The 27585-nt window shown below is 41.1% G+C and overlaps 1 protein-coding gene across 1 annotated transcript in view; it reads left to right on the forward strand.

The window, feature by feature from the left end:
- COL4A3 (collagen type IV alpha 3 chain) overlaps positions 1 to 27585 on the forward strand; it is a 167651-nt gene that overhangs the window by 129762 nt on the left and 10304 nt on the right. The window contains exons 29-44 of the mRNA XM_004610850.2: positions 1614 to 1711; positions 2419 to 2569; positions 2874 to 2987; positions 4415 to 4582; positions 6026 to 6115; positions 6790 to 6924; positions 12925 to 13023; positions 13929 to 14018; positions 14911 to 15050; positions 17039 to 17165; positions 19103 to 19183; positions 19740 to 19838; positions 20087 to 20134; positions 22361 to 22546; positions 23140 to 23270; positions 26386 to 26458. Of these exons, the coding sequence (XP_004610907.2) occupies positions 1614 to 1711; positions 2419 to 2569; positions 2874 to 2987; positions 4415 to 4582; positions 6026 to 6115; positions 6790 to 6924; positions 12925 to 13023; positions 13929 to 14018; positions 14911 to 15050; positions 17039 to 17165; positions 19103 to 19183; positions 19740 to 19838; positions 20087 to 20134; positions 22361 to 22546; positions 23140 to 23270; positions 26386 to 26458 (1830 nt within the window). The remainder of the gene's footprint in view (positions 1 to 1613; positions 1712 to 2418; positions 2570 to 2873; positions 2988 to 4414; positions 4583 to 6025; positions 6116 to 6789; positions 6925 to 12924; positions 13024 to 13928; positions 14019 to 14910; positions 15051 to 17038; positions 17166 to 19102; positions 19184 to 19739; positions 19839 to 20086; positions 20135 to 22360; positions 22547 to 23139; positions 23271 to 26385; positions 26459 to 27585) is intronic.

A 27585-nucleotide genomic window follows, 5' to 3' on the forward strand; every position in this document is an offset into this window, starting at 1 on the left:
AGGTAGGGTGTTTGCCCTGCACACTGCCGACCCGGGTTCGATTCCCAGCATCCTATACGGTCCCCTGAGCACTGCCAGGGGTAATTCCTGAATAAAGAACCAGGAGTAACTCCTGTGCATCACCAGGTATGACCCAGAAACAAAAAAAAAGTAAAAATAAAATAAAAAATAAAAGTTTAAAATAGAAAAATTGTTAGCAGGGGGATACTCAGGTGTGGCATCAAATTGAGTTTGAATCCAAGTTTTTCGATTTTTTCCATGACCTCTGAAGTAATGAGCCTGGCCCATATTTTAGTTGGATTCTTCTTGAGTGTAATTAATGAATTTTATCCCAAATTGTAACCCTATGAAAGGTTACAACTAGAAGGAGACTAAAAACTTAGGGAACCAGAACAAACTCCAAAGATTTACATTGAATTGATCCTAATGAATCCTGTGAACTAAGTGTGCATTGAAAGGGTCAAATTAAAGACACAAAGGAATTGTTTGAGTCCCGAGAGATTATAGAACAGGTGAGGCATCCCAAGGCACTTTCCTTGCAGGCAGCTGACCCACATTCTGGTTCAATCCCTGGCACCACATGTGGTCCTCCAAACCCTACCTGAAGTGATCCCTGAGCTCGGAGAGGGAAGTAAATCCCGAGCACAGCTTTTTTTTTTTTTTAATTTTGGCCTTCACAATTTTGCCCAAAAAGTTATAAAAGGAGTTCTCAACACAGACTTGCATCCTGAGAGCTTCCCTTTGTGAACTACAGAACCACAAATGGTAGATGTTTATATATCATTCCATCCTCAATTATCCTTTATAAATGCATGAAAAATTAACTCATTACACTCAAGGGATGCTCTAGGATATTGAAACATAATTCTTCTGAGCTGTCCATAGAGCTCTTTGCTGCATCTAGAACTATTTTTTTAATCAGCCAAATGGTCATTCAATATCGACAATTTAAAGTATTGATCAAAAAAAAAAAGTGTACAGTATTGAACCACCAAAGGGGAAAAGGTAGCTTTTTATTTTTAATTAGAAATGAGTGTTGTTTGGTTTTGAATTAGGTTTTTAAAAATTTTTTTTTGTATTTTGGGGCCTCACCTGGCAGTGTTCAGGGCTTACTCCTGGCTCTGTGCTCAGGGATCATTTCTAATAAAACTAGGGGACCATATGTGGTACCAGGAGCAAACCTGGGTTGGGCTCATACAAGGTAAGTGCTAATCTGCTGTACTATCTCTCCGGTCCTACAACTGAATAATAATAATAATTGCTATTATTATTATTATTTTGCTTTTTTAGTCACACCTGGCGATGCTTAGGGATTACTCCTGGCTCTGCACTCGAATTACTCCTGGTGGTGCTTGGGGAACCATAGGGGATGCCACGGATTGAACCTGGGTCAGCCTCGTGCAAGGCAAATGCCCTACCCATTGTACTATCATTCCAGCCCTTGAATTATTTTTTAACAACTCATCTAGAAGTTGGTTTTTCCATCATTGACACTTTCCTAAGGACATCTGTAGTGGCTCGCTTAATATAAACATCTGATAAAATGAAAGAGAATCTGCTTACAATATTTTCATCAGAGTAATCATGTCATTTTTCTCCCTTTTTCTCTGAAGGAGACCGGGGATTTCCAGGACCAAGAGGATCCCCTGGTGGTCCCGGAGATGTGGGGAAGCCAGGATTACCGGGAATGCCAGGAACCCCTGGAACCAAGGTCTCTGGAATTTAAAATACAAACACGGGTCCAGGGAACGGATAGGGCTGTTATAATACTTCAGTCAGGACAAATCTGTGCAAAAAGTGTCAACATATTTGTGACTGGTGGTGACACCACCTAGATTATTTAAGCTTTTTTTCTGAAGCATACCTCCTTTTTCAAAAGGAAAGTGGGAGGAGTCAGAGACAGGTTTACCTCTCCATATCTATTAATCTTCAGAAATATTCTAATATATTAAACATGTGGACTGAGCAATAGTACAGTGGGGAGGGTGTTTTCCTTGCATGCAACAGACCTGGGTTCAATCCTCACTATCCTAGAGGGTCCCCTGAGCACCGCCAGGAGTAATACCTGAGTGTAGAGCCAGAAATAACCCCCTGAGCATCGCCAGGTGTGACCCCAAATGCCAAGATAAATAAATAAATAACTGTGTGGGCACTGAAAAAATAAATGTGGATCGATATTTTTAAAAGGTTCAAAATAGATATTTCTAGATTACAAAGAATAGTGGTGGCTACAAATCCGGAAGGCACAATCATACAGAAAAGTTAGCAATTTATGTTGAAAGAGGACCAGGACCACTGAAGGAGCCCAGGTGACCATGCAAAGAGCCATGACAGAAACGTCCCTTTCCTGTTAATAATCCTACATACCAGTCAGGATTCAACAAGGCTCTGGAAACTGATACTATTTCTATGTTATAGGGAGAACCAGGATTGGTCACACCTGGAGAGCCAGGAATACCAGGTTTTCCGGGAGAAAGAGGCAGTCCTGGGGAAAATGGAGACATTGGATTCCCAGGATTTCCTGGTCACCCTGGAAATCCAGGATCTGGAGGGCTGGATGGACCACCAGGTACAATAGCAAGTGTGATTGCTTTATTGCGAGTGCAGCTACATTGCAGCAAACTGACTGTGTAGATGCTCTCAGGATGAAGACCTCTTCTCTAGCTCCTAACTCAATGAATGGATTGTAAGTCACATTGCTGCCCTGCCTTATTCCCTTCCTCCTTATTTCCATTCACATTCATCTCTCTAAACGGCCATATTATTCACAGACTTAATCGGGGGCAGAAGAAATTCCAGAAGCATAATTGGGAAAGTTTTGCTACCATCTGAGATTTGGGTGCCTGAATATATTTTGGGACTCTGTTTTACAGGGGACCCGGGGGAGCCTGGACCACCTGGAGAAAAAGGCCTCCCAGGAAGGTGCAAAGAGGGTCCACAAGGAGCTCCAGGACTTCCCGGCTTAAACGGATTGAAAGGACAGCCAGGTAGGAAGAAATCCTCGCAGACAGTGCCGGGCAGACCTGCGGCTCTAGAGGTACATACGGTCACTGATGGGACTTTGTTGTCCCAGAAATATCTGGTAGCTGAGAACTAAAGTTATGGCGGCAGTTTTGTTAGGGATTTGACTTGTGCTAATTAGTCAAGATTTGAACACTAAAAACAAATATAGAGATATATGTATATAGAGAGACATCTAAACAAATACCTTTTCTGCTTTCATGGCTATAGTAAAGTAGCAAATTTATGTTTTCTGTCACAACAAAGAAAATATTGCCAGGAGATCTGTTTAACAAGTCTAAACTAAAGTATATTGCTCTCCAAAAAAAATACATTTAAAAATAGGAAGGGAGCTGGAGGGGCAGGGAGAAGACTCAAAGGCTGAAAAGCAGGCCTTGCGTATGGGAACCCGGGTTCAAATTCAGCCCTGCAGGTCCTCTAAGCACTCTCAGAAGCAACCCTCTGCCACTGAGCCAGGAAGAACCTTTCAGCATCACCAGTTATGGCCCCCAAAGGAAAGGATTAAAAACAAATCTAGGGGCTGGAATGATAGCACAGCGGATAGGCATTTCCTTTGCATGCGGCCGACCCGAGTTCGATTCCCAGAATCCCATATGGTCCCCCAAGCACCGCCAGGAGTAATTCCTGAATGCAGAGCCAAGAATAATCCCTGTGCATCACTGGGTGTGACCCAAAAATCTAAAAAAAAAAAATCTAAATTCGAGTCCATATAATGGGAAACATGCTTTTCTATTTTTCATTTTCTTCTTTAAATACAATGTGTGAACTATTTCTGAAAAAAAAAGGTCCTTTAAAGCTCAACAACTGGGGCTGGAGTGATAGCACAGCGGGTAGGGCTTTTGCCTTGCATGCAGCCAACCTGGGTTCGATTCCCACATCCCATATGGTTCTCCAGCACTGCCAGGAGTGATTCCTGAGTGCAGAGCCAGGAGTAACCCCTGAGCATCACCGGTGTGACCCAAAAAGCAAAAAAAAAAACAAACTCAATGACTGACTGCGATATATATATATATGCAAAAGCTTTGATCAATATATTAATTGCAGTAGTGATATTATTTCCAAAAACTTCTGTTTGCTCTCTTCCATATAAGTAACTCTGTACATGTTCTTTCCTTCAAAGACAGAGCCAGAAAGTGTAGTTTGAGGACATGTTTGTAGAACAATAAAATATATCTAAATCTTACTCTTTTTCTTATGCTTCCACTACATGAATTACTGAAGCAAAATATTAATCTTAGAAATTTTACAAAAGCATGCTTAAATCAACCAGATACCCAGGGAAATTGCCGCAAATCACACAGCAAAATGTTTACAGCCATAAGACTAAAACACTTCTAGATTTGATCTGAGAATGCTTGTGTGTCATTTCATTCATGTCCTCATTCATTCAAAGGTCAAAGAGGTGAACCAGGGCCAAAGGGAGACCCCGGCATTCCAGGCTTGGTTAGATCAGGATATCCCGGAGAACCTGGACTCCCGGGAATGCCTGGTCATCGAGGTGAGATGGGGCCACCTGGTCCAAAAGGATGTCCAGGAATCTCAGGAGCTCTGGGACCACCAGGTATTCTTGTCTGTGCCTTTCTTACAAACTTTCAGGCTTTTCTGTTCCTGTGTATGTGTGAACGGATGTACGCAGAGCTATTGCAGGGCTATTGTCTTCTATTAGTTTGAGTTGTTTTCTCCTGAATTACTTGTAAAGAAGCTAGAGAAAGGGAGTGGGAAATGGTGGTGGTAATGGTGTGATCATAATTAACAGCTAGCCAGGATATAACCATTTTCCACATCTTCCCTTTCATATATTTACCAGTATTCTGGTAAATATAACATATATTTAACATATATTTACCAGTATTCTGATGAAAATGTTCTTACCTGGATTAAAGGATACTGGCTTTTCTTATAATGTTTTTGTCTGGTTTGGAGAACAGGTGGCCTCATTGAATAAGATGGGAAGTGTTTCCTCCTCTTATATTTTCTAGAAGTTACCAGAAGAACTGGTGTTCTTTACATATCTCATAGTACTGACCAGTGAAATTATCTGGGCCTTGGGTTTTCTTGGAGGGAAGTTTTTGCTGACTAATCATTTATTTGCTTCATTCACTTGTAAAAGATTTATTGAGTTATTTTATTCCTTCGAGGTCAACTTTGGTCATTCATGCTTCTCCAGGAATATGTCCATAGAAAATTACCTAACTTCTTAATATATCATTGTTTAAAGTGTTCCCCGAAAATATCTCTTTACTTCAGCTTTTAAGTCATATATGGGGAGAATATACCAACAGTCATGGCATAAGGACCTCTGGTCTCTAGAGAAAAGCCCAGACTAGCAATTAAATTAGCAAGTTGTCCTTTCACTCATATAATTGAGCAATGATCACATGCCAGCACTATTCCAGGTCCAGAGATACATCTGTGGAAAAGAATCCATCTTTCACAGACAGTGGAAAATACATTTTCAGACTAAACTGAAGGCACAAGCTCTGGAAATATTAAAATAAGGGACTTTATCAGAAAGCTATGGATAAGGGTTTGGGAAAAGGAAATATTCCAAAACTCAAACATACTTCATTCTCATCCAAATGTGATTTTATACCAAAGGATTCCAGAGACATTATATATATTTAAGTATCTTAGGATCATTTAATTTTTTTAAAAAATTAAATTTTTAAAAAATTGATTTTTAATCAGTTTTATCTATTTTATAAGTAGACTTTTTTAACTTATAATTTTTTTTCATTTTGGAAGGCTTGTCTCTGTTTTCCAAAATTTTGATGCTAAGCATGTTTAAATAATACAGAATATGAAAATCTTTACAGATAAATACCAGGCTCTAAAATAAGCTTAAGGGACTATTACTGGCCTCTTCCCAAGATAAATATGGTGACTTTCCTATTTGCAGAACTCATACCTTTGGCACCCAGTCTTTCTCCTTGGTTGAGTTGCAGCAGTGGTATTTTGCTTATCTCGGTCTGCAAACACTGTTTTGCATCATTTCCTTCTTCAGGAGACAGAGGGGCGATTGGGATGATGGGCTATCCTGGACACATCGGCCCTCCAGGGCCTCCTGGGGACCCAGGCACCCCAGGACAGAAAGGTAGGTGAGGAAGTGTCTCGTTATCCAGATGCATTTGAAATGTTCATTTACTTAGTGGCAAAATGAAGTACATTTTATTCATGGCCCCTGCCTAGATAAAAGCTAGGTTTTATTCTAGGACACTAAAAGCTAGGACACTAGCTTTTCTGTTTGCTGTATTTCTCCCTCCTATTTGAGGGGATCCGTATTTCCCCCTGCAGCCTATTTCCTCTCAAGCTGTCTGCTCTGTTAACCTCATTTGTTCTTTTTTTTCTAAAAGGCTTTTTTTATTATTAAATCATTGTGAGATGTACAGTTACAAAGTTGCTCATGATTAAGTATCTGTCATACAATGTTCCCAACACCCATCCTTCACCACTGTACATTTCCCACCATCAATGTTCCCAGTTTCTCTCCCCTTCTCTCCCCCACCCACCCGCCAGCCTCTATGACAGGCACTTCTCTCTCCCTCCCTCCCCTCACCCTGCTCTCCCCTTTTGGGTATTATGGTTTGCAATACACGTTCACTACTACATTTGTTTCTTTCTGCTTTTTCTGTCTTCCTTTGGTTGTTCTTCTGTCTTCTTTGGTCTTTGAAAGCACTGTTCGTTTGGGAATGCTTTTGAGCTACTTTGATAATTTGGCATTGTTACAAGTTGTGGTAATAATTGATATTGTTACTCCTGTTTTTTTAGGGAGCCTTGGAATTCCAGGTGCAAAGGGCGAACGAGGACCCCCAGGAGAGAGGGGGGCTGAAGGGGAGAAAGGCGCTGCCGGGCCACCTCAGATATGCCAAGTAACAGGCGAGACAGGGGAGCCAGGACTCAAAGGTACAAGATTCCTTAAGAAATACAGAACTTCAGAGCTGCTTCAGAGGCTAAGGAATGATCCAATCCTTCTGACAAAGGAAGACAGTGAGCCCAGTTTGATTAGTGTCCATGGTCCAATTGGTGGCCTCAGCTTGGACCAGAACTGGGCTTTTGTGTGCCTTGTATAGTTGTATCAACTTTGCATTTCTAAGTAGCACTGTAGCACTGTCATCCCACTGTTCATCGATTTTGCTCAAGAAGGCACCAGTAACGTCTCCATTGTGAGACTTGTTATTACTCTCTTTGGCATACTGAATATGCCACAGGAAGCTTACCAGGCTCCGCCATGAGGGCGGGATACTCTGTGTAAGGCAAATGCCTTACCTGCTGTGCTACCGCTCTAGTCCTAAGTAAATTATCAATTTTAATCTCCTGTATTTAAATTGTCACCAATTGATTTCTAAATTTTGAGTCTCAAAACAAAACAAAACAAAACAAGCAAACAAAAATCCCTTTGGGCCAAATATGCTGAAAATTAAGTCCATAGGAAATTTCACCCAAAAAACTTCCCTGGCTAAAGTTGAAACCTCCACTCCAAATTCCACTGTAATCCATCAACTCCCAAGATGAATTTTTTTATCACATGTTAAAAAAATCTTTTCATGTTCAGAATCCTTTGGAGAGCTGTTATTAAAAGAAAACATGTATTTTAATGAGAAATTTATGCTTTGCAAATGCTTGTTAGTTGTTTGACACACTTCCCATGGACTCATTCAGCTAAAATTCCAAACCCAATTATTTCCAGTTGTTTGAACACGTGATAGTTTTGAAACCTGTGTTTGAAACCTGTGATGTTTTCATGATGAGTAAATCAATGCACTGTAGCACTGTCATCCCATTATTCATCGATTTGCTCGAACGGGCACCAGTAACGTCTCCATTGTGAGACTTGTTGTTACTGTTTTTGGCATATCGAATACACCATGGGTAGCTTGCCAGGCTCTGATGTGCAGGCAGGATACTCTCAGTAGCTTGCCAGGCTCTCCAAGAGAGACGGAGAAATTGAACCCAGGTCGGCCATGTGCAAGGCAAACACTCTACCCACTGTGCTATACAAAATCAAATTCTAGTGAAGCCTGCCTTGGTATTTCTTTGACTAAATTTAATTCTAAGTAACTTTAGGAAGTTATTGGACAAAATAAAATATTTGCAGGAAGCCAATATATGAAAAACAAGTGTTGACATATATTTTCAGTCCAAAAAACTAGTTCACCGGACACTCCCCTTCACTGGATTATGCTAGATGAGTTAGATAGCATTGAAACATTTTGAGAAAAATAGGAATTGCAGAGTTGGAGAGATAGTAATAATAATGCTTTGCATGACCTATGTTCAACACCTATCACTGCACAGTACCCCATATAGATAGGTAAGCAGGTAGATATTTGTGCCTATATACAGCAAAATTGATTCTAACATAATGAGTACATAACAGATACTTACTAACAATGATAGAATTCCTCTTGTACAGAATAAAAGAGTACATACTATTCTTTACTAAAACAGAGGAACACACACGATATACTAAAGTTTGGAAGGACACATTATTCTATGCCATAGCATGAAGAAAAATATACTATTCTGAATTGAAACAGAGGGGCATATACAATTCTGTACAAAATATGTAGAAGCATACTCTTCTCTACAGAAGTGTGGAGGGACACGTAACTATTCTATACTAGAGTGAGGTGGGAGACATATTATTCTATACTAGAGTGTAGAGGAACATATTCTATTCTATATTCGAGCATGAGGGATGCATACTAAAGTATGGAGAGGCATAATGTTTCTGTGCTTCTAAGAAAATTCATTTCTTATACCTATAGTGCTAGATTCCTAGAAACGTGCCTTTTTAGCTTTCCAAATATGCAACCATGGAGCACAGGTTGAATCATAATGACAAGTCCAAGCTAACAGCAGGCCTCAGTGACACTTCAATTTAATTCATTTTTCTATCACACTTTCTGATGTAAAGGTATTTCCATGAGAATGTGGAAGAGTTACTGATGTGTCACTGTCACTGTCACTGTCACTGTCATCCCATTGCTCATCGATTTGCTCGAGCGGGCACCAGTAATGTCTCCATTGTGAGACTTGTTGTTACTGTTTTTGGCATATTGAATACGCCACGGGGAGCTTGCCAGGCTCTGCCGTGCAGACAGGATACTATCTGTAGCTTGCTGGGCTCTCCGAGAGGGATGGAGGAGTCAAACCTGGGTCGGCAGCATGCAAGGCGAATGCCCTATCCACTGCGCTATGGCTCTAGCCCACTGATGTGTAAATAAGCAAAATTGTAGATTGCTTTGAAAGTATTCTGCTCTGGAGGCTGAGCCATATATGTGACAAAATAAGAAATGATACAAGGTACAAATTAGGGGAAATCATTTAGTCATGTATCTAGCACCAAGCACAAGATCTATGACTTTGATGCTCAATATATTCATATATGAGTAATGAAAATCTGCAGGGGCTGGAGCAAAAGCAGAGCGGTAGGGCGTTCACCTTTCACATGGCCAACCCGTGTTAGATTCCTCCGCCCCTCTCGGAGAGCCCAGCAAGCTACCGAGAGTATTGTGCCCACACGGAAGAGCCTGGCAAGCTACCCATGGCTGGCAAGCTACCCATGGCTTATTTGATATGCGAAAAGCATTAACAAAAAGTCTCACAATGAGAGATGTTACTGGTGCCCACTCAAGCAAATCGATGAACAACGGGATGACAGTGACAGTGACAGTGAAAATCTGCAAGAGGACAGTGGATCTACTTGTGAACAGACCCAAAGTCAGACCGCAGGGAGATAACACTGTATTTCAAACAACCATGGAAGGAGCTTGTTGCTTATTCATAAGGTAGCCGTAATTCAAAGAATATTCTTGAGCCAAAAATCACATGATCAAAGCACGTTTTTCAGTCAGGAAGAATGGTCCTGTGGGAGACCTCTGAGTTTCCTACTTTCAAGAACTGCATTCAGGACTAGAGAGATCATTCAAGGGCTAAGATGCTTTCCCTGCATGTAGCTAGCCCTGGTTTGATTCCCTGCACCACATGGTCCCTAAGCATGGTAGGCAGTGGATCCTAAGCAGAGCCAGAAGTTGCCCCAACTACTGCCAGGTTTGTCCTAAACAACCCCCTCAAATAAAATAAAACAAGTTAATAAAACTGCTTTCAAATTCCAGCTTTACCACAGAGGGACACTTTTGATTCCAAATGAATCCACTGATGTCCCAGAAAGCAAAGGTTTGCTCATCTCTGCACCCCACCAGGACAGACCCAAGAATACACTTAGATCCCCAGAAGATTCAACAATGTAAATAAAAGGAAATAATCTCCTTTTTACACCAGTTCCTTTTTATGACAATTGTAATAAATGAATGGAGAGCTGGAGAGTCTAGATAAGAATCGTATATAAGGCTGTTACATTTTTAAGAAATTATTATTATTATTATTATTATTATTATTATTATTGCTGTTTGGGTCACACCTGGCTATGCACAGGGGTTACTCCTGGCTCTACACTCAGGAATTACTCCTGGCGGTGCTCAGGGGACCATATGGGATGCTGAGAATCGAACTCGGGCCAGCCGCATGCAAGGCAAACGCCCTACCCACTGTGCTATTGCTCCAGCCCCTTTAAGAAATTATTTTTAAAGAAGTTATATTTAGAGCTCATTGTGAGCACGTGGCCAAGAGTTTGATCACTGGTCCTGTCCACCCCCGTCTGGAACTCCATTCCCATAAATACTGAAGTGACCCCCAAGACAAGTGTCTGACCCCCACACATGCAAACAAGGATGCAATAAATGCAAGGAAACAATACATGTGAGTAAATGCTTGTGTTTTTTTTTTTTAAAAATAAACCCTATAAATGCGGGAATACATTATATAGGCATTCATTCTTGCAGGTTTGTGTAAAGTATAAATATGATCATCGCTAGTATTTTTTGAGAACTACTAGAAGCTAGGCACTGTGCCAGTAATTCACATAGTTTCTCATTTAATTCCCTGATTAAAAAGATATAAACTCAAATTATTAATTCTTTAAGGTTTAAAAAATGGGTGGCATGAGGAGATTGGAGGGACCTTGGTGGAGAGACACTGATGCTGGTGGTAGATGTGGAGTTAGAATATTGTTTACCTGAGACTTTTATTAACAATATTGTACATCATGGTGCCTACATTAGAAAAAAAATTAAGCCCTAATGCCCAGACATCAAGCCCAATTCAATTAGAATTTCTGAATGTGAAAGTAGACTATAGATTGGATGGCCACTCAATACCCCTATTGCAAACCACAACATCCAAAAGGAGAGAGAGAACAAAAGGGAATGCCCTTCCACAGAGGTGGGGTGGGGATATGGGACTGGGGGGGTGGGAGGGATACTGGGTTCAAGGGTGGTGGAGAATGGGCACTGGTGGAGGGATGGGTTCTTGAACACTGTATGACGGAAACACAAGCATGAAAATGTGTAAATCTCTAACTCTACCCTCATGGTGATTCACTAATTAAAAAAATAAAAAAAAATTTAAAAAGTACAAAGCACCTTTTGAAAAACAAATAGAGCTGAAAATTTATTTGTTGCCAACAAAAGGGCCCAAGATGTATTGCAAAAGAAACATGTAAAATCTCCTTTCTCCTTGAAATGTAGCCATTTTCTACAGTGATAAAAACCATGATCCACAATTCTGAAATGATTTGTTTAAAATTTTACTGATACATCATTCACAATTCTAAAATTTATAAGGATTTCTAATGATGTGCTTGGACTATAAGGCCCTATTTCTTCCACATGTTCAATATAAGCTATCCCCAAAGCCTCTCAAATTTCTTCCATAATTCATAAATTTACAGCAATATATTCAGATAGGAATGAAGTCGTAAACTTCTATGGGAAGTTCCTTATTAGACATACCATGAAAAATAATACCAAACCTCCTTCCAGCCGCATCAAATGGTAAATCTATAGGCCTAAAAATGATGAGATTCCAATCTCCAATGTCTTGGGGGCATCACACCATAGCTGAGAAATGCAAGAATTCTTTTTTTGTAGCAATAGACAGTAGTTAGGTCAGCCTCTGTTTCTTGAGGTCATTTGTAATAAGTGACTAGTGAAAAAGAGGAACAATTGTAGGTAAATAAAGGAGAAAATAATGCAGGTGGGAAGAAAATAGTAATAAAGGAGTATTTCGGGGCTGGAGCGATAGCACATCGGGGAGGGCGTTTGCCTTGCATGCGGCCGACCCGGGTTCGATTCCCAGCACCCCATACAGTCCCCTGAGCACCGCCAGGGGTAATTCCTGAGTGCAGAGCCAGGAGTAACCCCTGTGCATTGCCGGGTGTGACCCAAAAAGCAAAAAAAAAAAAAGGAGTATTTCTTTTTTAATGCAAAAAAAAAAAAGTTCTGAATGTGGTACCTAGAATCTTTGGTTGAGATCCCACCTTGCTTTATATGAGGTCCACATTTGATCTTCCAGAACCACCAAAAAATTATATATATGTGTATATATATATATATATATATATATATATATATGTATATCCCTCATGAGAAAGGTGTAAGTAAGTTCAGGGGCTGGACGAACACATTCCTCACAGCGTGTGAGAGGCCCCACTTGATCTCTAGCAGCGATGTCTTCTTAACCTGCCTCCAATCCTCCAATCCCCCAGCCCGCTAGATGCGACTCTCGTGTCCTCTGAGCACTGCTGGGTCCCCAAACCAAACCCATCAGGTCCACACCACTGGCTGAGTATCCCAGGAAGAGACCAAGAATCTCTCCGCATCACTGCAGGTGGCTCATCTCATAAAAATTAACAAAATTTAATTTTAAAAATAGGCAAATGCCCATCTGCCCATGATCTTAACAGATATCCCCTGCTGTGTCACAATAACAGTGCATGGATGGGGTTGACTGTGACTGAGAGTCTAACTAACCTCGTTTCTTTAATATGGTTCTTGGCTTTAGGGTTGGCGGGAAGGCCCGGTGAGAAGGGACTCAGAGGCTTTCCTGGCTTGCCAGGCTTCCCAGGCATCCAAGGGCCAACGGGCCCTCCAGGACCACCAGGTACAGCTGATCCTCTAATAGAAATATCAGGTTTTGACTTTCCTTTATCTAAATGGAATAAACGTTTACCTCTAGACTGAACTGGCTTTAATATGAATCCTGCTCCAATAGTATTTGCTTACCAAATTCAAGCCAAAATAAAGGTGTTTTAGCCAGCATTAAACAAACAAATGACCAACATTATGAATTATACACTTTTAATTAATAATGCTTATACATTATGAATTAGACACTTCGTTGAAACTGCAAAGATGTATTCTAAATCAACTCATTGGAATTATAGTTTGTTGCATATCATAGAAGAAAATCTAATAGTGCTTTCGAAGTTTTCTAATTGGCCTGTCTTTGTCTAAACAAGTTATTGAATTTGCAAATTGTTTTTAGAGATAAGCACTGTATTTCAGTATAGAGCAGAAGTAGTTATGTGTATTTATCATTTTGTCACACAGAATATATAAAAAGTAATACGCAAAAGTCAGTACTTAATAGAATTAACTCTTAAGGCCTAAGGATATTAAAGATATTTTTAGTAAGAAAAACATTTTGATCTGTTCCTAGAACTTGAGCTGTCATCTTGAGAATACCATAAGCCAACACAAGAAAAACTCTCTTTGAAAAAATTAATTTTTTAAAGAATGAAACTAATTGTTTTTTAAAAAATATCAATGGCAAGTTATATGTCAGTAAAATTTGAATATTACATTTGGAGGCCCACTACTCTCTGATTGTGGAAGTCCCCTCTCTCTTGCTCACCCTAGTCAAAAATAAGGCAGCTAGACAAGTATGTCCACCCGCTAATCTGAATGGTCTGGATTTATTTATTTTGTGCCAGTAACAACTATTTATTGCACACCTACTATGTTTAGGAGCTATTCAAAGCTTGTGACTTTTTATTTGTTCTCAAGGCCCCAGAGGAGATCCAGGCAGAATTGGGGATCCTGGGAAACCAGGACCCTACGGAATTCCAGGAAGCCTGGGGTTCATGGGAGTACCAGGTGAGGAATAAGGTCCTGTTATAAGTCTACAGGTCATGATGGGTCTCAGTTCCAGATTATCTCTGTGGTTTATTGTCCTGTTTTCTTACCCTATAGAAAGTCTGAACAAGAACAGCCACATATTTACTTTTAAATCAGTACTCTCTGTGCAACTGGAATGCAAGTGAGAACAGAGTATTTAGGCTTTATTTAAAAAATTAATCTAGGGGCTGGAGAGATAGCACAGCGAGTAGGGCGTTTGCCTTGCACGCGGCCAACCCTGGTTCGAATCCCAGCATCCCATATGGTCCCCTGAGCACCGCCAGGGGAGATTCCTGAGTGCATGAGCCAGGAGTGACCCCTGTGCATCGCTGGGTGTGACCCAAAAAGCAAAAAAAAAAATTAATATAGGGGCTAGAGAGATAATATTTGATAGGGCAGTTGCCTTGCACGTGTTCGACCTGGGTTCAATCCCCAGCATCCAATATGGTTCCCCAAGCACTGCCAGGAGTAATTCCTAAATGCAGAGTCAGAAGTTACCCCTATGCCCTTTCGGGTGTGGCCCCCCAAATCAAATAATAATTACAATGATCTATTAAGACTATGTGACATAGTAGTGATTCTGAAAAAAAAAAATCTTGGAAAAATGTGGTTTGTGGTGCTGGAGACACAATATAGATATTAAGGGGTTTGCCTTGCACAAGGCTGAACCCTGTTGAGTCCCCGACACCAGCTATGGCCCCACCAACCACCTCCAGGAGAGATACCAAGCACAGAGTTGGGAGTAAGCCCAGAACACTGGTAGGTGTGGAAAAAAAACACCCAAAAAGGAAAAAGGAAAACTGCAAAGGTCAGATGTAAAACAGTTCAAGATTCCAAGTCTGCCTGTTTCACCTGATTTTTCTCATTTCAGGTCTGAAAGGAACGAGGGGAGATTTGGGGCCCCCAGGTCCACCTGGAATGCCAGGCCTCCCAGGGATTCCTGGTCTCCAAGGAGATAAGGGGGAACCCGGTTATTCAGAATGCACAAGGCCAGGAGCACAGGGACCGCAGGTAAATAGCCCCTGGATGGTAGGCTGAGACTCTTTAAGCATTCCCATTCAATGTAGGCAGAGAAAACGGAAAGTACTCCTATATCTCTGGCAGCTAATAATACTTTTTAAAATTATATTTCGGTTTTTTAATTTCAACTTTCAGCTTTTGAGTTTATTTTCCCCAGTTTCAACACCACGAAGAATTTCTTGTCACTGCTCCTGAAATTTAAGTGTGTTGGCAGAAGGAGGCAGTATTGCAGGAAACATTCTCTGATAGACAGTGTGCGTGTGTTGGCCTGTGGTATGAAGCAGACAGTGTTTCTCATGGATTGTTCTTACAAAATCTATACAAGTTAATTTCCAACCCAAATGATCTAAAATATTTGTCTTATTAAAGCACAATAAAATATGGAAAATAAACTAAGTTTAGGGTATCATTAAAAAGAAAACATAACCCTCCGCTAATGCATTTATTTTTCTAATTATATTGCAACTTTAAGTATTTTTATTTCACCATATAGAAAAATCAATTTTCATGCAATTACATAGAAAAAAGTTTTTCTCACAACAGTGTTCTCAGGGTCTCTCAGTCAGCTAGAAGTTGGATGTCAGAGTTCTAGCTACTGTATTGTACCAAGCAGCAACCAAATGTTTCAGTGGAGCTATTGTCAGTCTAGGTGTGTTTCCTTTCAACCTCTCTGTGGATAGCCATTCCACTAAGAGTCAGAAGTTGTCCACTAACAAATACCTAAAAAGAAACTCCCATAAGCAATGATTTGAGTATGAGGTTTCACGGACCCCTAAGGAAACTAAGAGGGTGATTATCATCTTGAAATTGAATACACAGTGTTTAAGATAGAGCCTGTATTTTCTCATCAGCTGAAATTTCAGGCATATGACCCAAAAATATGGAACCTGGCTCATGACCTTGGAGCTAATATATTAACTCCTTCCAAGACCTCTACCAATCATATTTCCAGCAGCAGTTGCTCAAACAACTAGAAAGACAAGTTTTAGAAGTCATATTGACATGAAGTCTAATCACTGTCACTGTCACTGTCATTCCGTTGCTCATCGATTTGTTCGAGCAGGCACCACATGGAACACAAAATTTCCTTTGCCCTAAATTTTTAGACTGAGTCTAAATCAGGGAGAGACTCTTTCTACTGAGACATTTTCCCAGTGATGAAGCCTATTTGACTTTTATTCGTATTAAACTAATTGATAGTTTCATTTAAAGGTAGGATTTTCATAGGTGACCGCAAGAAGGCCTTTTTAAAAGTATGAATTGACTGCAGAACTGACTTTTGCATGCTGAAAAATCGTAGTGGTAGCAGGGTTGAATATTTTTAATTAGCTAATATGAAGATTTGTAAGTCACCATAAAATCCAGGTATTTGTCTTATCATAAAGCTGAAGTAGAAGTATAATCAATATTATATCATTATGATATCATTTTGCTGCCTTACATATGAGTGGCATGCATTTACCCACATATATAATATATGTAAGATGCTTATCCATTCGGCTTCTTTCTTTTCTACCCTTGAGTTAATCATCACAATCTGAAGTTATAATTGGTGTGACTATTAATAATTATATTTGTTATTAATAACGAATATAGACTATTAATAATGTCTCTCACTGGACTCTAAAGCTCCATAAAGACTGAATACCACTTTCTCTCTGGTGAGAGTCAAATTCATGAGCATGAAAGCAGTGTGACCACGAAGGTGACTTGCTAACAAGAACTCCATGGTCACTTCAATGTTCTGCTGTCGCTGTCTTAAAAATTGCTTTAGGAAGATTTTTTTCAAGAGAGTCACATTTTCCTTTTCCCCCAAATCGTGCAGCCATTCTGTTCCTAGCATGGACCAAACTGGCAGAATAGCTCTGAATGCTGAAGAAATGAAGTAAATAGATAAGCAAGTAAATCTAGTCGATATTTAACTCTGACCACATATCCTGCTTGTATGAGAATTTTAAAGGTGTTTGACTGAATTTAAGGGAGATCCCGGCTTGCCAGGTGATACGGGAAAGAAAGGAGAAAAGGGGTCCCCCGGTGCACCTGGACATCGGGGACCTCCTGGCCCCGACGGCATCCCTGGAAGTCCTGGACATCCTGGCCCCCCAGGTGAGTCTCAGCTTGACAGCTCTGAGAGCAGGAGGTGTGAGAGACTGTGGCCCTCACCTGCCAAGGTGAGCTCAGTAAAGGGAACGCAGCTCCGCTTCTGTGCTCTGTACAATTGCTTTACTCAGCCTTGGTCTTCTACCAACCCTGAGGACTCACCAGTGAATCAGACAGAGCCATCATTTTACTGACGAGCCAGTTCATTGGACTAAAATCTAAACCCTCGCGCCAGTGAAGAGAAACATTTCTGAAGCTCTGTCTCCATGAACGAATTCAGCCCAGAGTCCCAAAATGTTAGCTGAGTCCCAGATCTTGGGATCTTTGTGTACATTGCTGAGAACTTACATAGCAAATTTCACGGACTGCCTGGCTCAAACATCATTTTTGTTTTTCAAAATTCTGCAGGCCACAAGTGTGAGATCAAGGTATTGGGGCTGGTGTCTACTGAGGTTCTCTCTGTGCTGGGTAGATGGCCACCTGCTTGCTGTGTCTACTCTGCATTTGTGTGTGTGTTCTGTCCATCTGTCTGTCTGTCCCCATCCCTTCCTGTAAGGACACAGCCATCTGGGGACGATGTATCAACTTTGACTCTTCAGGAATAAAAGACACTCCGGGTTTCAGGGTTGGACTTTGTCTTGTCCCCCTCTGACGAAGCGGCCACCTTTCATTCAAGAGCCTCTCTCCAAACAGTGACATCCAGAGGCCCTGGGACTCGGGGCTACAGCATATAACTAAGGGGACAGCACAATCCAATTCAAAACACTGAGTCTTGTTTGCTTGTTTGTTTAGCATTCAGTGATGCTCAGAGGTTACTTTTGCATCTGTGCTCAGGAATCACTCCTTGGGGAACCATATAAGATGCCGGGGATCAAACCTGGATCAACCACACGCAATACAAGAGTCTTACCCGTTGTACTCTTGCTCTGGCCCTTCAAGATACTGTTATCTGAATCATTTTCCTTTGGCACATTTCCAGTTTGACCATTGTCTTTCCTGCTTGCTTGTTTATAATGTGCATCTAAAGTTTTTAAAGGTTTTGCATTTGTTTTATAAAGACAATGGTTTTTATAAAGCCAGGGTTAAAGGCCAGGTTTAGTAGCGGGGCCAAGCAAGAGGCAGACCCTGGTTCAATCCCTGGCTCCACACAGTTCCCTGAGCATTGCCAGCACCACCCCGGGAATCCCAAGAGTTGCTGGCATGACCTGATGGTCCTGAGCCCCACAGGGCCAGAGCAGAGCCACAGCTTCAGATTTTGGGTTGCATGGTTCAGCCTAGCTGACTAAGAACTGTCAGAGTGCCCCTGGGACCTCTGAGAAATGTTTGAGAACCCTCCCTCCCTTTACACCTTCACACAAATGTGTAAAGCACACACACACACACACACACACACACACACACACGTGCCTAAGCCACTGCTAGGTAGCAGCTTCCAGCCCATACCTAAATAATCACTCTATCACTGTATCACTGTAATCCCATTGTTCATCGATTTACTCAAACAGGCGCCAGTAATGTCGCCATTCGTCCCAGCCCTGAGATTTTAGCAGCCTCTCCTTACTCGTCTTTCCTAACACTGCCATATTGGAGGCTCTTTCAGGGTCAGGGGGAATGAGACCCCATTATTGTTACTGTTTTTGGCATATCAAGTACACCCCAGGGAGCTTGCCAGTCTCTGCCATACACCTGAAGAATATATTTAAATAATCTTTGCAAAGTCAGAAAGGTTTTGTAGACTACTCTCAATTAACTCTCAATGAAAGCAGTAAATAGGTGTTGAATTAACTGCATGTGAGACTGAGGTTACACACACCTCTGAAAGCAGCTAGAGGAGCTCTGCCGGCCAGCAGCTTCCCTGTTGGCTCAAGAGCCAACTGTCCTGATTGTTGTAACAATCATTTCTCCTTTGATGTTCTTCCTTCCCTTCCACTCTCTCTTTCCAGGAATGCCAGGTCCTAAAGGTGATTTCGGGAATAAAGGAATCAAAGGCTTCCCCGGCTTTCCAGGAATCAAAGGCCTTCCAGGTTCCAATTTAATTCCTTCCTGGGGGTGGGATAACTCAGGGTTGGGTCAACTATCTCTGTCTCTGAGCCATGCCTACCGCTCAGAAAGAGATTCCAGTTATGTCATTTCCAAAGAAAAAGTTCTTTATTTAAAAAAAAAGTGAGACTAGGGGCCAGAGTGATAGCACAGTGGGTAAAGCACTCACCTTGCCGGCGGTTGACCTGGGTTCAATCCCTGATATCTTATACGGTTTCCCAAGCATCGCCAGGAGTGATTCCTGAGTGTAGAGTCAGAAGTAAGCTCTGAGCATCACTGGGTGTGAAACCCCCAAAACAAACAAACCAAAAAGTGGGGCTAGGTATTACCGCTCTAATTCAAAGATCTGCTTTCCTTGAAGTTCCAAAATCACTCGTGTGATTATATGAAGCTGTTCACTTTTTTACTGTGAACTTAGTGAATTATAGTTCAGAGAAATGGACCCCATAACAGGATCCCACATTCCCAGTGTTCACACTCGTCCATTGAGAGGAAGAAATTCCTCAAATGGAATGTTTTTCTTTTTTTTTTAAATTTCAGGTCCTCCAGGATTACCAGGACAACCTGGACAAGTGGGTATGAGAGGTGACCAAGGATGTGATGGAATTCCTGGTCCAGCAGGAGAAAAGGGAGAATCAGGTACCACTTGCTGATCACCTTAGATCCACTCTTTTTGTTCCACACAGCATAATTAGTGACCTTGTAATCCTGTACTGTTCAAGTAAGTCTTCTTCAGCCAACTGAGATCTTTAATAAGATCGAGGTCTGCCATGATTTAGCTTCCTTCTGATGCCATAGTGAAATTGACCATGAGGATCAGTCATGGATGCATGCATAATGAAATTAAAATATAAAACACTGATTTGCCAAAATTATCTTCTTTTCAGGTTTACTAGGAACAATTCCGGGCTCACCAGGACATCCTGGCCTGCCAGGTGAGTCTCTGCACCTCCATGAACCTGGCGAGAGAGATTTTTAAGGAGAGGCTCTGTTGGAAGGAACACACCTGGCATATAAAAAGCACTTAATTGAATGTTAGGAGTCCCACTGGTAATAAAGGCTGTTTATGGGCTTAGTATTCAAGTAAAAATGCTTGGTTAAGATCATAGCACAGTGAACAAAGAAGAAAACTGTGATCAAATTTTTCTCATAAGAAAATCTTCAGAAATAAAACCTTTTTGTCTTGGCTTTAAGATGTTGTTAGCATGGTTTATGTGCTTAATTTTCTTAAAGGATGGAAGCAAATTGAATGCTTCTTCATGAGCATCCGTCCCCAGGTTTTGTTTTTTGTTTTTTGTTTTGAGACGTGGCATTAACTACAAACCTTTTGCATCCTGTTATCATCATAGGTCAGATTCCAAACCCAGAGCCAGCTTGTGGATCACCCACTATTTAATTAGGCTAGCCAGTAATGCTTCGGCAATTATTTTTGCCTGTCATCCAACGTGTTACAAGTGTTTTGTTGATCAGACTGCCAGTCTAGATTTTTCATGACAGTATTCTGCAAAATAAACACCTCCTTTGAACTTTTTCTATTTATTTAAAGACACCTGTCAGAAGCATTATTAGATTGTTGGAAATTTTCTATTGGCCTTTTCTGCTTTGGGTCCTGTGGATAGGGCTGTCTTATTAGCAAAGAGACTCGTACCCACTGAAGGTCTCAGGTTATGGAGACTCATGAGAACCACCAAGGAGTTGCCTAATGTTACTAAGAAACACAAAGGCAGGAACTTCCCAGGAACCAGAAGCCCAGCTCTGAAAGGAAAATCAAGGGGAGGTGACAGTCCTCTCACCTGAGTGTCCCTTTTTCTCCCAGACCTCTTTTGCTTTCCCCTAACATAAGGCTTTCCCCCACCTTGTCTACTCTCTAGTTCTAGAATGATGCTTCTGTTCATTTTCCTAGGCTAAACTCACAATTTAACCATTTGCAATGAGAACACGTTAACATTTAATTAGAACTAAAACTGATATAACATGATCATACATTAAGTTAAAAAGCCTCAAAAATAATTAGTCTAATGATGTAAGTAAATGATTATGCGCCTCAATCCCTCTAGGATAACTAAATATGGAGAGGAGTTCATTGAAACTTGGAAGGTATGAATCTTTTTAATTAGTTTTATGTCTCCTTAATACATCTTTTTAAAAGCCATGTTTTTAAAGATGGAAACATCTTAATGGACATGAAATATACAATCCTCTACAACTTCTATACCTCGGGCCATCGCCAGATGCCATTAAACAAATGCAGCAATCTAGGGCTTCAAGTAAAATGAAATTACTTAATCTTCTTCTAAGCGAATAAAGTGAAGAAATTTTTTAAAAGTACAGAAGACAAGCAACAAAGGGCATAATGTCAGATACTCCTGGATTTTATTTCCATCACCACCTCACATAATAACTTCCAATGTACCTGCCCCGGGCCACCAGTTCTCCTCCTCATCTTCCTCCTTCGTCCTAGGATCTATTTTCATGCATGTATTCTTTGTGGAGGAACACAGAGATGGAAGAGGAAGGAGAAATTATTTTCTATCCACATATTTTCCATTTGTAAATATCAAAGCATAATCTTGTAGTTTCTCAGTGATGAATGAGAAACCGTTTGGGGTCTTCTTGGGCCAATCCAAGCTCTCTTTCCTTTCAGGGTTTATGTAGAGAAAAAAAGTAGCCAAAATAAGTATTGCAGACCCATGTGTCCTTGTCTGGATGCAGGCGGGCAATAATTTACAGGCACATGAAGTTTAACTTGTAATTCTCTATAGCATGTTTAGTGATTTTTAACAATGCCATTGTAATTCACACTTATTAAATCCTGCAATTGGAGCTTTCATTTACATGGCACTTCAGATCTTATGCTGTGCTTTTTCTATCTACTTCGGCCCTTACTTGTTCTTTAGAGAAATGAGTTAAGTCACATTATACCTTCATTTTTTCAATAAAACTGAAAGTATAATAATGAAGTGACCTTGAGAAGATCAAATAGAGAGTTGGGGGCAAAAATAAGTCTCCATTTCTTGTAGACCTACATTTCTCTAACTTAAAAAATATAATAAATCTTTACACCTTTCAGCAAAGCACCTACGTTTTTTATTCAAGATAACCATTTGCTAGAACTCCTGAACAGGGACATTCAGGAACTGTATCTAATCTTTTTCTTGCAGGAGCCAAAGGAAATAGGGGATCCCCAGGCTCTCCAGGTCTCCCCGGCAGGCCAGGGGCAGTGGGAGATGTTGGGCCGCCAGGACCCATAGGCCTGCCAGGACCCCCAGGACCCCCAGGTTTTCCCGGCATGATCCTGCCAGGCCGCAAAGGAAACCGAGGTCCCAAAGGCTCCAGAGGAAATCCAGGTAGAGAATGAACATTGAAACAAGGCAAAAGACACGTTGGTGGTGGGACGCTAACACTGGGGGTCGGGGGGGGGGGTGGGCAGCTGGAACATTATCAGCCTGAAACTCTCTATGAGCAGTATCATAAATCATGATGACTAAATAAAAATGAATAATTTCCCCCTACACACACACACACACACACACACACACACACACACACACACTCCATGCTTCTTTCTTCCCTCTGGAATTCTTCGTCCTTCCTTATCCCTGTCCTCACACCAAGTGCAGTAAAGCTGAGGATAGCCTTGAGGCAGAGAGGCTAGTCAAAAAAGAATCAATGAGTGAGTCAAGAAGAGAGAAAAGCTTCCATTCCCCGGGATTGACTGAGCAACTAGATAAGGCAGGTTTCAGGGCAAGACCCAGATTGAACAAACAGGGGAGACCCAGTACTACCCACACACACACCCTGTTTTCCTCCCTCCATGCTTACTGCCCCGTCACGCTCTACAGGGGAGGGATGCTGGGGGCAACCCTACGACACAGGCTTGGTGGCTGTTTGGCAGAATCCTCCCTGCCTGGGAGTCCTGACAGGCTCTTTGTGAATTCAGGTGAGCCGGGTCCCCCAGGACCTCCCGGGAGCCACGCCAAAGGCATAAAAGGAGACAAGGGGTATATGGGCCAGCCTGGTCCAAGGGGTCCGCATGGATCTGCAGGAGATATGGGGCCACATGGTTATCCGGTAAGCATACAAAATTATTTTGACTTTATATGTTCGTCTAAATCAGTTGCAAGGATCAGGTGCAGCCAGAGGCACCAGAAAAATTCCCATTTGTGCTATTTCCATGCAATTCACCCAGGGCAGGTGCAGAGTCTAGAATAGTTTCTTGGAGGCAACGATTCACTTGAGGGACAGGGGGACATTTGTGGCAGTAGTGAGGGGGCCGAGTCATGACAAAGATTGAATCCCAGATATGGCTTCTACAAGGCATGTGCTCTATCTACCACTTGAACACATCTCCCCTCCCTCAAATGCTCAATTTTCGCATTTAGTTTTTTGAGATGTAGCTTGTTTATTTAAGCTCTTGCTCTCAAACTACTAAGGTTTCAAACTTCATAGTTTTTCACTCAGCACTTGAACCACCCTCTCTGTTTCTCCCTTACCAGCACATTTGAAAAGCCAGATCCCATACAATTCTTGGAGACTGAACAGGCACTCAGTGATGTTACAGGCGTTCTCTGCTTTGATCGATGATGGGTATCGAGGCACCCAGGCGGGGATATAGCCAGTGACCATGGAGACTTTCTCAAGTTCTCTTGGAATTTGCTTTCTAGCACCCACCTTTTGCACTTTTTTTTTTTGACCCATACCCAGCAGTACTAAGTACTAAGTCCTGGCTCTGTGCTCAGGGATCACTACTGGTGTGATCAAGGGGCCATGGGGTGCCAAGGAGAGAACTCAGGACTGACTTCTACAAGGCCTATGCTTTACCACTTAAGTCACATCCCCAGTCCCTTAAATAAAAAACTAAACGGATGATCAGGGATCATTTGAACTATACAGGCCCCAGGGATCGAACCTTGGCCAACTGCATGCAAGGCAACTGCCTTTCTCATTGTCCTATCACTAAGGCCTTTTCATACATTTTTATGGAAAAATGAAATGTCGTGCCTTCTCCTATTTGGGGTTTCTCTCATATTCTTCATGTTTCCTTGAAACTTACTCATACTGATCTGGGAAAAGGCCCTCATCCTTGGCTACCTTTTTAAATTATTATTCTAGAAAATAGGCTGGACCTCAGAAGTCCTTAATCTGATAGTTTTTTCTCATCCCCTCCCTTTTCTAACTTATACTACCTTACCCAAGAATTATTCCTTCATTGATGCTATTACTCCAAAAATGGAAGACCCATTATCTTCCTTCCTTCCTTCCTTCCTTTCTCCCTTCCTTTCTCCCTTCCTTCCTTCCTTCCTTCCTTCCTTCCTTCCTTCCTTCCTTCCTTCCTTCCTTCCTTCCTTCCTTCCTTCCTTCCTTCCTTTCTTTTTCTCTCTCTCTCTCTTTCTCTCTCTCTTTCTTTCTTTCTTTCATTCTTTTCTTCCCTCCCTCCTTCCTTCCTTCCTTCCTTCCTTCCTTCCTTCCTTCCTTCCTTCCTTCTTCACTTTCTCTCTCTCTTTCTCTCTCTCTCTTTCTTTCTTTCTTTCTTTCTTTCTTTCTTTCTTTCTTTCTTTCTTTCTTTCTTTCTTTCTTTCTTTCTTTCTTTCTTTCTTTCTTTCTTTCTTTCTTTCTTTCTCTTTCTTTCTTTCTTTCTTTCTTTCTTTCATTCTTTTCTTCCCTTCCTCCTTCCTTCCTTCCCTCCCTCCCTCCCTCCCTCCTTCCCTTCCCTCCCTCCTTCCCTCCCTCCCTCCCTTCCTCCCTCCCTCCCTCCTTCCTTCCTTCCTTCCTTTTTTCCTTCCTTCCTTCCTCCCTCCCTCCCTCCCTCTTTTCCTCCCTCCCTCCGTCCCTCCCTCCCTCCCTCCCTCCCTCCCTTCCTTCCTTCCTTCCTTCCTTCCTTTCCTTCTTTTTCTCACATTTTCATAACTTATGAGTACTGTTCTCAACCAATGGTGTTCTGTCTCTAACCGTTTTCAAGCTATAAAGTAGGTCTAGCATTCATTCTGACACATAGTTCTACTTTAAATTCTCGTTTCCCACCCTCCTCATTTTCTTCTTCATATAATATTTCTTGATCAGTTAATGTGAGCCTAAGTGAGGAGGGAGAATTTCTTAGTGGTAAAATACTGCATTTTTGCCAAAACTGCATGTCAAAATTTCTTCTATTTTCTATCCCTAAAGACTATTTCTTCTGCCATCTTGACTAGGGGCAATTTATAATTCTGCCATCCTATTTAAACTAATAGTGGGTGCTGACCCTGCACAGAATTTTCCTTATTTTTGTGAAAAATAAAACTACAGCGTCCAGAGCAATATAGTACAGTGGGTAGGGCATTTAGCTTTCCTCGAGGCCAATCTGGGTTTGATCTTTAGCATCCCATACAGTCCCCTGAGCACCACCAGGAATGATTCCCAAGTGCACAGCCAGGAGTAACCCTTGAGCATCACCAGGTGTGACCCACAAAACAAACAAAGAAATTAAATACAAATTATAATTTTTACTGTGGCAGTCAAAAGTCTAAATAGTAGTCTGTATCTTTTAGGGTACCGAACATTCTATTGTCTCCGGTATTCATACAATATATCTGAACATCACAAAGGATGTTTGGAGGTCAGAGAGATCATTCAATGGGCTGGAGCTCAATATTCACATGCTGGAGGCCGTGGTTCCATCCCTGGCAACACACTGTCCATTGCACAGACAGAAATGACTCCTGAGCATGTCTGGGTATGGTCTTGGCTTAAAAGAGGTTTTTACTTCTCTTGATTTATGAGGTAGAAGGAGAATTCTAGGTGGCAGAGAAAAGAAAACATATATTGGAAATAAACATGGTTATTAGCTTCAATTCATCCTATTCCAAATATTTTATCTTGTTTGACTTTTTAAAAGCTCAGTGAATACTGTGATGCTTTGCATTTATCCATTGTTCAAAGGTCCAAAGACAACTCAGTGGCAGAACTGATCCTCACAACTGATTTGGTGGGGGAGAGGGGAACGCTGAGAGGGACGGACGTTGGAGCATTTGAGGGGAGGGAGAAGGGTATATTGGTGATGGGTATGGTGTTGAAATTATGCCCAACAGAAAGCATTATTGACTACATTGTAAATCCCAGAATCTAAATCAATAAAAATAAATAAATAAAAATTTTAAATGACAAAAAGCAAATGTATCTCTTGTTCTGCTTCTTTTTATTTGATATATAGGGTGTCCCAGGTCCCCAGGGATTGCCAGGACTCAGAGGTTATCCTGGGTTTCACGGATTTCCAGGCATGAAAGGTACTGCTTCCCGGCACTGCCCGTAGATGCAAGTGCAATGTCTGTGATCCCTGTTAATGACACAAGTGTTACTCTCCTTAGGTCACTGTAGGCAGTTGGGGTAAGTGTAGGCCTAAGAGAAGATGAGAGGCCTATAGAAGGTCCTTTTCAATGCTTCTCTCCACTAAAAGAGCACATTCAAAGAGCACATTTTCTAGGAATAGATACAAGAAAGTGATGATCAGGATTCTTACTAGACCTTGGATGGGTACAAACCAGCAGAGTCTCTGGGGAAAGTGTGCCACCTCTTATCACCCATTGCAAATCTCAGGATATAAATATACTCAACCTCAGACTTTAAAAAAAAAAAGCATGCATGTACAGAAAGAAGTATACAGGTGAAATAATTAAAGAGGAAATTCATGTGATCAGGGGATGGAGCAATAGCACAGCGGGTAGGGCATTTGCCTTGCACGTGGCCGACCTGGGTTCGATAACCAGCATCCCATATTGTCCCCTGAGCACTGCCAGTGGTAATTCCTGAGTGCATGAGCCAGGAGTAATCCCGGTGCACCGCCAGGTGTGACCCAAAAAGCAAAAATAAATAAATAAATAAATAAATTTGAAAAAAAAAGAAATTTATGTCATCAATTCTTCTAAAATAGAGTCCATGAAACATACTTAATTACTCTCAGAGATATTAGAATTAAGACTATCAGCTAACAGTGCTGTTAAGTTTTCTAATTTTTTTTTTGGAAAATTTTGATCCCATAAAGGAAAAGTATTTGGGTTTAGTGGTGCTTCAAGAAAATATTAGAACCTTCCTCAAGTTCTGATAGGTGATTTATATTGTAGATTATATTGTAGATGGTCTATATTTATATTATATTGGGTCATATAATTATTTCATTGTATTCATTCTATCAATATCATATTTAGTATTAAGGCATAAATAATAGTCTGCAATACCTACATTATTTCATGATTCTTTGCAAAAGCATTTCTCTGAATTAAAGGTTCTTGAGGAATTTTATATCTTCCAAAAACTATGTTTGGTAGTGTAATCTACACCTGTGGTTTGCTTGAAAGTGGATATTCAACATGTGTTCATGAGTGTTCTAATATAACTAACAGTTGACTTATTTAAG

Source organism: Sorex araneus, chromosome X, assembly GCF_027595985.1.
Source record: "Sorex araneus isolate mSorAra2 chromosome X, mSorAra2.pri, whole genome shotgun sequence".
In the NCBI taxonomy this organism is placed as follows: Eukaryota; Metazoa; Chordata; class Mammalia; order Eulipotyphla; family Soricidae; genus Sorex; species Sorex araneus.